The sequence below is a fragment of the Penaeus monodon genome, chromosome 9 (genome assembly GCF_015228065.2).
Source record: "Penaeus monodon isolate SGIC_2016 chromosome 9, NSTDA_Pmon_1, whole genome shotgun sequence".
Classification (NCBI taxonomy): Eukaryota; Metazoa; Arthropoda; class Malacostraca; order Decapoda; family Penaeidae; genus Penaeus; species Penaeus monodon.
Window position 1 is genome coordinate 20033163 of NC_051394.1, and position 12196 is coordinate 20045358.

The 12196-nt window shown below is 46.9% G+C and overlaps 1 protein-coding gene across 1 annotated transcript in view; it reads right to left on the bottom strand.

Annotated features, from left to right (window-relative positions):
* LOC119576661 (dynein beta chain, ciliary-like) overlaps positions 1-12196 on the bottom strand; it is a 143775-nt gene that overhangs the window by 122702 nt on the left and 8877 nt on the right. Inside the window, 29 exon segments of the mRNA XM_037924310.1 lie at positions 616-789; positions 959-1241; positions 1569-1717; positions 1857-1984; positions 2222-2432; positions 2640-2864; positions 2973-3174; positions 3393-3535; positions 3712-3831; positions 4103-4237; positions 4517-4652; positions 4933-5111; positions 5217-5324; positions 5643-5700; positions 6192-6418; positions 6574-6691; positions 6883-6989; positions 7712-7825; positions 7969-8100; positions 8266-8444; positions 8562-8685; positions 8893-9049; positions 9239-9444; positions 9973-10107; positions 10262-10471; positions 10644-10848; positions 10991-11149; positions 11418-11613; positions 11903-12025. Of these exon segments, the coding sequence (XP_037780238.1) occupies positions 616-789; positions 959-1241; positions 1569-1717; positions 1857-1984; positions 2222-2432; positions 2640-2864; positions 2973-3174; positions 3393-3535; positions 3712-3831; positions 4103-4237; positions 4517-4652; positions 4933-5111; positions 5217-5324; positions 5643-5700; positions 6192-6418; positions 6574-6691; positions 6883-6989; positions 7712-7825; positions 7969-8100; positions 8266-8444; positions 8562-8685; positions 8893-9049; positions 9239-9444; positions 9973-10107; positions 10262-10471; positions 10644-10848; positions 10991-11149; positions 11418-11613; positions 11903-12025 (4643 nt within the window).

A 12196-nucleotide genomic window follows, 5' to 3' on the forward strand; every position in this document is an offset into this window, starting at 1 on the left:
TTTGTGTTATAGAATATAACTTGGCAACATTTCGATCTACCATTAAGCGTTCGTAACACAGCATTACGATTTTCACATTTAAGTTTTTGGAGATTAGACCTATGTTTTATGCAGTTTTAGGACTGACTTTGTATCATTTTTGATAATTGTTTATGAATGTGTAAGTATTATAATTCAATCTTTGTACATTATGGAATTCACGTATAATTAGGAATATAAAGTGTCGCATGGGTCATTATGCATATATTGTATTTTGTAATTAATGTTCATATACTTTAATGTATCATATACGATAATTAATGTATATCATAGCTTAAAGCAATCTTCCAAATTATTCCTTATCCTGAGTTTCCAGTACAGAACTAAGCATAAACAAACTTTATATCAATAATAAACCTGAAAAGTAGAATTAGGAATAAAAATAAATGGCATTTCTCCAGCATCAAAGACTAAGTCATTAAAAGCATCTTAGATGAGATAGAGCAAAAACAGAAATAGTCCATTACAATATAGAACCTAAAGACTCTATTTCTTGAAGATTTTACAAGTCATCCCAACAGAATACCATTCTTATAAGAAATGTAAATGAACATCGTGAGGCCCGTCGGAACCCACCTGCAGCGGCGTGTCGGGATCGAGCTCGAACTTGGGGATCTTCTCGGACCAGGGCGTGAAGCGGAGGTTTTCCTTCTCGATGCAGTAGTCGAAGACGGTGCCTGAAGACGGGAACTTGACCGTCTTGAACTCCAGCTGGAACCACTTGCTGAACTCAACACGATAGTCGATGTTCTGGGCGGAGGACGTGCTTGTTATTCATGCCATTGTCGAGACAGGGCTCAGAGTGATCCTCAAACACCAAAGGCCAGGGTTTGATTGCATGAATATTACCTTTCTATACCAAGAAAAGGAACCAAACAGCTGTGCCTTAGGAGTTCCTTCCCTCCCGGGCGCTACTCACTCCGTCCTGGTAGAGCGCCGACCCGAAGGCCCACACGGCGGCGAACACGAAGTACAGCTCATAGACCTCCTTCGGGCTGTCAGGAGCCACGCTCTCCGGCGTCAAGAGGCAGTCCAGGAGCTGACACAGCATCATGAGGTGCGTGATCTCGGGCATGGGCGTGATCCTCTTGAAGCGGACTCGCATGATCTCCAGGCAAGTCGGGATGTACTTGTCGAACAGGACCATGAGGTTGGCCTTCTCGCTCTGGACCTCGCGGCTATCAATCCAGCTGGTGACGTAACTGGAGAGGGAGGGGGGGGGGGTAGTCATGTAAGATTTCTAGGTCAGCTACTGGGTACTCAAATGGCTAACAGGATTAACATATCCTATTAATGCGATTATTGGACAGTGATGTAACTTTTTCTCGAGTAAATTGTGATCTACAACAAATATCACTGTAATCCCAAATTCTAGCGTTTTAATGATTTACAATCGACTTTTTTTTAACTAAACAGATCGCAATTCTTATCAAAGCTCATTGACCCATCGAACTAGACAAAAGTAACCCTCCGAAGATTCCTCAAGACACAGCCCGAGGGCGAGGCAACAAAGGCCGAAGGACACGCACGGGTTCCATCCCAGGTCGCCCTGGTTCAGGTAGATGATGCCGGCGCGAGACACGGTGGCCGGGGTGGCCGTGCGCAGGTGGCTGATCTCGAACAGGAGGCGCATCTGCGGCGTCAGCGAAATGCGCTCGTTGCTGGCCAGCGTCAGGATCTGGAGGGAGAGCCAAGGGACAGGGGATGAAGGAAAAAATACTTGAAAAACGTTCAAATTAAAAAGTCATGTTCATTGGGAGTTTGTGGTCATTTCTTTTAGTAAAAGATAAAAGAATATATGCATGTGCTTGCCGCACCTTGTTGTCGTCCATGAGCGTGTTGAGGGACTCGATCCACATGGGGTCGATGTCGCCGTCCAGGATGATCCACTTGGGAGCGTCGCCAGCCATGTTGGCTTGGTCGCGCATCAGGCTGGAGAAGAGGCCTGGGAGAGGTGGAGGAGGAAATTATGAAAACTATAACTAATAATAATCAGCATTGGAAATTCTAATAATGTAACTACCAGTAAGAATAATGATGACACTGATGATAATAATGTTAATACTATAAGATGTATGTTTCAGTTATGAAAAGTATATTGATAACGATAATCATGTTTGTAACAAAAAATATCTAAAAAATAATAATATCTACGTTCATTACTTCTAGGTGCGCCCCTCACCGTCCTTCCACTCCCTGGTGGCGGGGTTGATGTAGCCGAAGAGCTCGTCCGTCGTCACGGCCTTCGGGTTCAGGTCGTAGCACACGGGCTTCTTCTTCATGTTCTGCGTCGTCCTGAAGAGCGTGCGCCACACCTGCGTCTTGCCCGTGCCCGCCTGCCCGATGATGAACACGCTGTGACGCACCTCCAGGAGCTCCTTCAGCTGCACCACCTACGGGGAAGGCGGAGGGACGAGAGGAGTTAGGTCGAGTGGATGCGCGAGATCCGTCCATGTGGTCCTCCACACGGACGGATCGAAGGAAAAATGTGTGCTGCTCTACGGTAGGTTTTAGAGAGGGGAGGCAGGTCCCCGTACTGAATATGTGTTCTCATTGAATCCGCCGCCTAGAGGGAATCCCACCGTCATGAAGCCCCTCACCTTGAGGATGAAACTGTCCTCCGGTTGCAGCTTAAGGTCGACCGCTGCCTCCTTGACGGCCTTCTCGAAGTCGAGGTCCTTCTTGCGGGGAACGTCCAGGGCGGGGAAGAGGTCCCCGATGAGGCCCATGAATACGGGCACGTCGTCGGTCACGATTTTCGGTACATTGTAGTCCCTGAGGGCACGCATCAGCACCTGGTCCTCAGGGCGCTCAGGGTCGTCACGCTGAGAGGAAAGAGCACAGCTTTAACTGAAACAGATGATCAGATCAGATCAGTATAGAATAATGGATATAATGTTTAATGATAGTTTACAATGCGATCAACAATGAACCTTTAGAGATCCGGCAACCACAAGTAAACTCTTGATCGCTCGCAGACCCCAGTCGTAGTGGCTCTGTTTGGAGAGTAACTCGCGGCAAAGGCGGTAGAGAGTGATGAACTTCCGCGCGAGGACCTTCGCCTCGATGAAGCCTTCCGCCACCAGCATGATCTCGCAGATGAGCTCCAGATCAGGCACCACCATGGCGCATGGCCTGTGAAAGAGGAAGGTTAGCGTGGTGTGTCCTCCTCTCTGGTTTTGCCTTCGTCTTTAAATCGGTGTCTGAATTCATTATATCAACATAATGATTATCTTTCCACTCATATTCCTATCCATACATATATATATCTCACTGTCTGTACCTACTGCCATTTTTTTAAGTCAGTAACATAATATCATATTTTCCCAGAAGGCGAACGATCACCACCGCACCTGAAGAGAACCTTGAGGTTCTCCGGCAGTTCCGTCCTTCCGGCGTAACCTGGGTTCATGGTGATGAAGATGCCGACCGAAGGCGTCAGTCGGATCGGCTCTCCCATGAAGTCGAAGTTTTTCTTCTTGTTCCTGATGGCATCCTGGACAAGGTAGTAAAAAGGTGCATTTCATCAGAGGATTTTTTTTTTTCTCAGAACAAATCAATTTATTTTACATACATATATAAAGTGAAATAAAAAATAAGGAAACAGGAAAATATTTTGGGGTTATTCAGAATAAAGTGAGATATTTGCATGCAAATCGACTGTCGTCTTACCTGCACACTCTTCACCTGGACAGCCACGACAGAAAGAACCTCCACGGAAATCCTGTTGAACTCGTCGAAGCAGCCCCAGGCGCCGGTTTGCGCCAGGCCCTTGTAGATGTTGCCGCAGGACTGAAGGCAAACGATTTTTTTAAAATCAAAATGATCCCTTTAATAATTCATACTAGTCTTACCATTGTTGAAGGACAAATCCGTCTCCTGATCTTTCAATATTCAGTCTTCTGATTCATGCTGTGCATTCTTATAGTTACTTCCAATGAAGAACGCCTATCTTATTAAAATAATAATAATGATAATTTAAAAAATGCATGCAAAAGTACATGAGACTCTTCATAAGACAGATATTGGTTAATCAGTATCAAGCCAGCTTCGCGAGGATCACCTTGTAGTCCATCTGCTCGGAGCAGTTGAAGACGTAGACCATCATGCCGAGAGCGCGGCCGAGGTCCTTCGTCGTCTCGGTCTTGCCCGTGCCCGCAGGCCCCGAGGGGGCGCCGCCCATCACCAGGTGCAGCGACTGACGAGAGACACGAGAAAGGGTGAGCCTCGGGAGCGGTGAGGCGAGGAATCGGAATGGACGCTGGAGTAGCAGCTTATCTGGCAGTGGGAGGAAGGGGGAGGCAAGGAGACAGCGAGAGAGAGCGGAAAAGAGATGGAGAGAGAGAGAGAGAAAGAGAAAGAGAAAGAGAAAGAGAAAGAGAGAAGAGAAAGAGAAAGAGAAAGAGAAAGAGAAAGAGAAAGAGAAAGAGAAAGAGAAAGAGAGAGAGAGAGAGCACCCACATAATACGTAAATCACCTGCGTGAGGGTGATGTAGCAGCGGTCCGTGAGCGGCGTGATGACGAGGCGCGGCGTGTTGCCCAGGTACTCGTGGTCGTACTTCATGCGGGCGTCGCAGATGTCCATGAAGCAGTCGGCCTCCTCCTCGTCCCACCTGTCGGGCGTTGGGCGTTTGTGTTAAGGGCGTCTGTCTCGGCTTTCTCTCAGTGATTTGTCTCATGCAGTGCTTTTTCAGTGTCTTTAAGAAAAAATGTGTATATGGAAAAAAAAATTCTTTGAAAATGATGCTTATGTGATCCTTTTGTGAAGCCGAGAACTACGCAATTAGTGTTCATCCCACACCGTCTGACTGCATCTTTTCCTAGCTGCAGCAGCCTCTAGTCTCCTCACCTGGCAGTTCCGTGCGTCCCTCCAAGGGCGAGGGCGTGACTCACCTATGGCGCAGCTGCGACTGCCACGCGAACTCCGCCGCCGACTCCACCTTGCCGCTGATGAGCCTCCCGACCACGTCTCGCGCATGGACGTCGATGGTGCAGATGGTCATGATCTTCTGGCGCTGCTGTCGCGTCAGCTCCCCCAGCAGGAGGGAGATGAGCGCGTTCAACTGTTGCACCTAATGGCCAAAGAGACGTTAGAATGCAGAGTTCACTTTACATTACCAACTGTAAGGTAGTAATAATTAGCATCTGGTCATTTCCCCCTTTTATGCATGCCATACCTGCTTTCGATAGTAGTCTCTCAGTGCGTTTTCATAGCCTTCTTCGAGACGCGCAAATGCAGCAGTGGCTTCGACTGTCCAGAAGATCTGTGTTCCTGTGAGAGCGACCTGCATGGTTAAAGTTGAAGAGATTAGTTATGGGTAAAGTTTAAGAGATTAGTCAGAATATAGTAATTCTGATAAAATATTAGTTTTGCTGTGACGATGAACCTGTGTCAATGTGGAATCTTTTCATTTATCAGGACATTCATTATTGTTACATTGGTATACAAAATCTACAATGATAATTTATAAGTTAGAAAGTTTTAATCTACAATGCCATCTTATTCTTTGTAAATCTGTATACATATATAGTAAAATCGTGCTCATCAGTACAAAGTTGTGCATACTTAGCATTGAAAGCATCTTATTGGGGACATCCCTCACCTGCGCCGGGTAGTCGCCCACCCACTGCTCTCTAGGGCGGTCCTCTGCCCATCGGCGTCTGAGCCTCCCGCCTCCCGGTGCCGATCTCTGCAGGATCTTCTCCATCCATCCTTCTCTCCCCACTCTTCTCTCATCACATCTTTCATCCCCTCTCTATCTTCTATCTAATCTATTCTACACCCACCCTATTTGCAATCTATTACATATCCATTATTCACTCCCCCGGCCACTCATCTTCTCTCTTCTCACTCTTCTCTCCCCCTCTCTCTCTGCTTTCATCCCAACTCCTTTCTCTCCCTCCCTCTCTCTCGTCTCTCACTCTTCATCCTCCCACCTCTCTCTCTCTTCTCACTCCTTCTCACCCTCTCTCTCTCTCTTCTCCTCTCCCTCTCCCTCTTCTCTCTCTCTCCTCTCCTTTCCCCCCCCTCTCTCTATCTTCTCCTCTCCTTCTCCTCCCCCTCTTCTCTCCTTCTTCTCTCCTTCTTCCCCCCCCCTCTCCCCTCCACCTTCTCTCCCTCTCTTGATCACAAATGGTCTTACGAATCCTACCTGGTGACCTTGATGGGCTGGTTGCCGTTGGAGAGGATGTCGAGCAGGTCGGCGGTGGACACGAAGTAGAACCTGGGGAAGGCCAGGCGCTTCGTCTCCAGGTACTCGGCCAGCGTCTTCTCGCACAGCGTCAGCTCCGCCTGCAGCGCCTCCAGCCGGTGGTAGAGGCCCTCGCGGTTCGTGGCGTTCAGCACGTGCGGGTGCGCCACCATCTCCGACACCAGTTTCTGAAGGGAATGCGATCGCATTGAAAGGCGTCTCCAAGGACCGTAGTTTCGATAACGTTCACGAGTGCTCTCCTTGCCTGCCCAATGCAGAAGGATTGCCCTTGCCACCCAAGCGTTCTACAAGCAGCCAACGAGGGACATCGCCTCGAACTCACCTTGAAGTCAATGTCGATCTGGTCGAACCTGGCCGAGTCTTCGGGCAGCTGCCGCCTAATGTCGTCCGACCCGATGAAGATCGACTCCAAGTGGCTCCAGGTGCGCTGGACCTCGAACCTGGGAGGGAGGAAGGTGGAGGCATCATATGAAGGATCGAATGCTATCTGGAAGCTGGAGGGATTCCAGTCTTATCACTCCTACAGTTTACACTTTGTGGGTTGTGATAATGGCATCACAATCTGGCACTCACAGCTCACTTCATTATCACAATCCACACACTTCTACTTGTTTATCCCACCGTTACTAACCAGAGAGTGATGACCTGGTCGGCGATGGACAGTTTGTTCTGCCATGCTGACACCTCCTCTAGGAAGTGTTCAATATACTTCGATGTCATAAGATTCTGGAGCTGGACCTGTGGGACAAGACATTTGCATATGAAACTCTAATCATTCTATCTATCTATTTTGTTTATCTACCTATCAGTGTATCTATTAATCTATCTTTCTATCTATTATATACACACCTCTATCTCATATATTCTTTCTCCTCTTTCTTCTCTTTTTCATCTTCTTCATCTCTTTTCTTCATATTTACTTATTTCTTCTAGTCCTTCTTCCTCCTCCTCTTTCTCCTTCTCCTTTTTCTTCTACCTATTCATCTTTTTTCATTCACATCCTCCTCCTCATTCTCTCTTCAGCTCATCCTCTCCTTCACCTAACCTCTCCTCTCTTCATCGTCCCCTCCGTCCTTCTCCTTCTCTCTCCACTCCTGCTTCTTTTCTTCATCTTTTTCCTCCTTTTCCTTCTCCTCCCACTTTTCCTTTTCCATCTCCACCTCCTCCTCCTTCTTTTTCTTCTTTTACTTTTACCTCTTTTTCCTTCTCCTCCTCTTCCCTCCCTCCCTCCTCCTCCTTCTCCTTATATATCTTCTTTCTCCCCCTTCTCGTCTATCTCATCCTCATCCTTCCCTTCTTCCTTCTTCTTCTCCTCCTTCCCCTTTTCTTACTCCTCCTTATACTTCCTGTTCCTCCCCCCCACCTTCTGTTCTCCTACTCCTCCTCCTCCTTCTAATGCTCCTCTCCTTCCCCTCCTCCCCCTTCTTCTCTCCCTTTCTCTCTCCTCCATCTTCTCTCACCTGATTTTCCTCGAGCGTCTCGATCATCTCCTCCGAAGTGCGAATGAGGTCGACGCCCGTGCGAGGATGCGTGTCCACCAGGAATTCCATGGTTGACCAGGTCACGTCCAGTTCCTGAAATAATCAGAAAATTTGAGGGCATGTATTTTCATGTTTATAAGTGTTATAATAAATTAATGAATTGAATAACATACATATGAGTATATAAATAGAATAGAAAGCGCAGACGTAAACACTTAATCTATTGCTATACCGACCTTAATGATCTTCTCCATGGACATTTCTTTGACTGCTTTGTCGACAATGTTCTTAACCTCGTCCTCGTGCATGTGGAGGTTGAGCTCGAGTAAGTCTGCTAAGGTTGTCTTAGGATTATCCACGAAGTTCACCTGTGAATCGAATTGTAAAAGCTTTGAACCTTGTATGATAATTCCATATCGAGTCATATAATCTTTATGTAATCACTTCTCTCTTTCTGCCACTTCTCCCTCACTTTTTGTCTTTTCTGTACCTTTCCTGCTCCTATTAACCTAACCCCTTGTTCCCCTCACCACGAAGGCCGCCGTGGAGGTGCCGTCCCCCTTCTTGGTGGCCACGAGGAGCTGTCCCCAGTGGCGTTCCCTCAGCGACGGGTTCTGCAGCTCGGCCACCGCCCTCAGCGACGTCAGCATGTTCTTCACGGTGGAGTCCAGGTTCACGTAGGCGTCCCACACCCGCATCTCCTTGTCCAGAGCTGCAAGATGAATGCCAGCGTGAGTGGAGACGAGTCAAGTTATGATATAGTTCAAAAGGTTTGGTCGTGTTTGGGACATTTCTTTGATGTTGCTGTAAGTTTCTTATGTCCTCTCACCTCTGATGTCTTTCGCGAACTTCTTGCACTCGATGTCCATGTTCTCCACGTCCACCTCCCTCCAGGGGGTCGTCTTCCAGTGGTTGATGCATGCTCGCACGAGGCAGATGTGATCCCAGAGTTGCTGAGGATGGTAGAGATGGTATAACCATTCATAGCATATGTATTCAATTGCTAAAGTATGACATTCTGTCAGTTTGATAGTTGGTTGTATTTATAATTATTCTAAAATGAATATTCTCTGGCTAATTTTTCAGGAATTCCACATCACAATTTTATTTCTTTATGGACAGGCGAGTCCTACATCTATACTCATTTCGTTCCCTTATACCTTCAGTAATCTCAGCTCCTTCCTGCAGGATTTCATGTGCTTGAACTCGGGAATGACGACCTCGAAGAGCATGGCAGACTCCGCACGTGCATTCCTCCCCCAGTGGTCACCTGGGTTTTTACCCTTTCCGGGGCCCCAGTAGGGAGTTCGCAGGTAACTGGGGATAAAATTTTTAATTTACGAAAGAGCAATGTCAAAAAGTAGATAACATCCCCCTCCCATGGTAAAATGGTTGCTGCTCATATAATTCGTCATATAAAATTATGAATTTAGGAGAGAGAGGGGGGGGGGCAATGTATTCCACATGGCACGTAAGAAAAGGAATTCAAAAGAACCCAAGACCTACTTGAAAAACGAATACTTCTTGAACTTTTTTCCGTAAATTTTTGCCCGTTTGAAATTGATGCATTTCTTTCCCGATGACCCAGACCCGTTTGGGCCTTTAGAGGCCCACGTGCTGCGGGTGAGGTCGCACTGCTTCTTGGATTCCCCCTGCTCGGGGAGCTCCCGGGGCGGGGCAGGTTTAGGGAGTTTTTCTTTTAATTTTTTTTCCTGTAATTAAAAAAATTGGTAAATTCTTTAATATTACCATTTGCAAAAAGGGAGGAGTCCACCTGCGTTGAGGGCAGGTCCCGGGGGTCGTGCCCCTACTGCTGCACGAGGGCGAGATGGCCTTTAGCGGATTAAAAAGGCGCCTGGGGTGGTCCCGCCCCGACCCTCAAACCCGGGGCGCCTGATGGATATGGGTGTCGTAGTCCCATTTTTGAGGTCCTGGCCCCCCCCCACCCAGTCGTCTTGATGAAGTGCTAACTCCCTAGGTATGGCGAGGAGCAGGACAACGCTTTTTGGTTAGGTGTTTATCTTTGGTTCAAAAATTGGGGAATTTTAAAAAAGACGTTTTCTAAATCCCAAATTTGTGATGTGCAATAAACGATTCCCCTTTAAATCGTGACAGATTTAGATTAAACACAAAAAACCCGGCATAAATAAATGCCGAAAAAATTCATATTTTAATTCCTTTAGGGTAAGACTTGCCCAAACGCTACACCCAAACAACAGATAAACACCCTACCGTCTCACTTTCGCGATGAGGTTGTTACTCTGCGCCCCCTCTTTGGGGTTCTCCAGCAGGCCTTTTGAAGGGGGCACGTCCCGGGGGGGCAGCCTTTGTCGAACAAAACCATCGTGTCTATTTCTCGAGCGGGGGTGCCTGCTCTATTGTCAATTGCAGAAGGGTTTTTAAACACAGGAGACCTATAGAGGTTACCTTTTTTTAAAATTCCATGGTTTTTAAAAAAGAGCTATTCACTGCATAGGGAAGTAGAGAATAATGAATTGCAAGGGAGTGAGAAAAATACTAATCTCATACCTGTCTGCTTGAACTTGGGAAGCCCAGGCTGCTTTCCATCTTCCTCTGATGTGAGGAACCTCTCCAGAACGTCGTCGCGCCGATCCCGCCAGAGGGATTGGTGCTGCAGAACTGGTCGCGGTGCTCGGCCACTTGGGACGCAGCCGCCTCGAATCTCCCCACCAACGTCTCCTTCAGATGTGAAACTTCTTCATCTTTCTCAACATCAGGCTGAAAATAGGAGAATGCTGCATACCAAACTAGCTCTGGTAGTAATTATGCGAAATGAAAAGAATTTCGCAAACGATATAGCGTATATAACAACAATGGCGAAAGCACTAACATCAGAAGCATGCAACCCTGAATACATGGAGATCTAATTTTCATAAGTATCCTGCTTTACCAAATACGATGTGTGAGTGTGAGTAGCCAGACGGGGCACGAGGTCGCAGATGTGAAGAATTTCCCCCACAAGGGTCTCCACCAGGCTGCGAAGCTCCTCGGGCGAAGGGCGAATGATGAGGTAAGGTTCCTGCAGCTCCAGCCGGGCCTCCAGCAAGGGGAACTGATTGACCCTCAACTCGCAGTTGTCCAGCAGGTAGAACAGGCTGCGGGATTTATATTAGATTTGACATTTTGCATTTTGACGGTTAAATTGGTGATAGCTGACGAATTTAGAGCTTGCAAAGAGCCAGGACATGTGCTAAAAATGCAACCAAAGAAGAAAACGTAGTAACGCAAGTTCATTACCTGCAACTGACGCCGTCCACAAGGCCTCGTGTGATCATGTAATCCAGGAAGAGGAGGTAGCGATCCCAGTGCCTGGAGTCCTCGGGCACTTTGAGGAGGCGCTTGTTCTCGTCTACCATGCCGCGAATCTTAGCCCCGTCTTGCTCCATGGCTGTGTACCTGTTGAAGGGGAAGGAAGAGGTTTTTTGATTAAAAAAAGTACTTTTGATAAATAGCCCGCTTGGCCATTGGGTGAAATCAACTAGAGTTGTCTGTCTGTTTATATGATCGTACCTAAGAAGTACCTGATGATAGTAGATAAGATAAAAAATAGATAAAAATTAGATAAAAAAGAGAGAATAAGAAAGAAAAAGAGAAAAGAACAGTGAGGAGAATCCGGAAGAGAGTAAAATTAAGAAAGACTCAAATACTCTTCAAGTTAACTTACACTTTCTTGAGTCTCTCCGCCCTATCCTCAAGGTTCAACAGCGTGTCCTTTTTCCCTTCACGCCTCTCGAAGATGGGCTTCAACACCCATGTCAGCATGATGTCATCTACTCGGCGCACGTTGGCCTGTACTTGCTGCACGCGGATCTCCAGGTCGCTCACTGTGTCCCGCAGCGCCACGATGTATTCCCAAACTCCTGGTCGGTGATATAGGTTTGAAAAATAAATCGAAATGATTGGACTTGATGACTGGGTGGTCTACTAATGTGAATATGATATAAAAATAGTTTACGGATGAGCTGGCACCGAGTTTCCTCTCTCCTCTCTCTCTCCTCTCTCTCTCTCCTTCTCTCTCTCCTCTCTCTCTCTCTCTCTTTCTCTGTCTCTCTCTCTCTCCTCTCTCTCTCTCTCTCTCTCTCTCTCTCTCTCTCTGCTCTCTCTCTCTCTCGTCTCTCTCTCTCTCTTCTCTCTTTGCCATTTTCTTACCTTCGGAATTCCACGTGAGTTCCGCCTCTGCCTTCAAGACTGTCGCATCAATGTCCCTCCATTTCTTTCCTAATGAGGCTGAATTCAACTTCGTTTGTGTTAGTCCGAATGTGGTTGTACCTGCTGAAAGTGCGCATTAATATAGACCGTAATTTGTTGTATCATGGTTACTCACTGTCAGTGTGTTTCTCAAAATGCAAATACATTAGTACACACTTCTCTGAAATTATCTGTCTTTTCAAACAAAAAATTTTGTAACATTTTAAATTATTTTTTTAAAAAAAAACTATTACC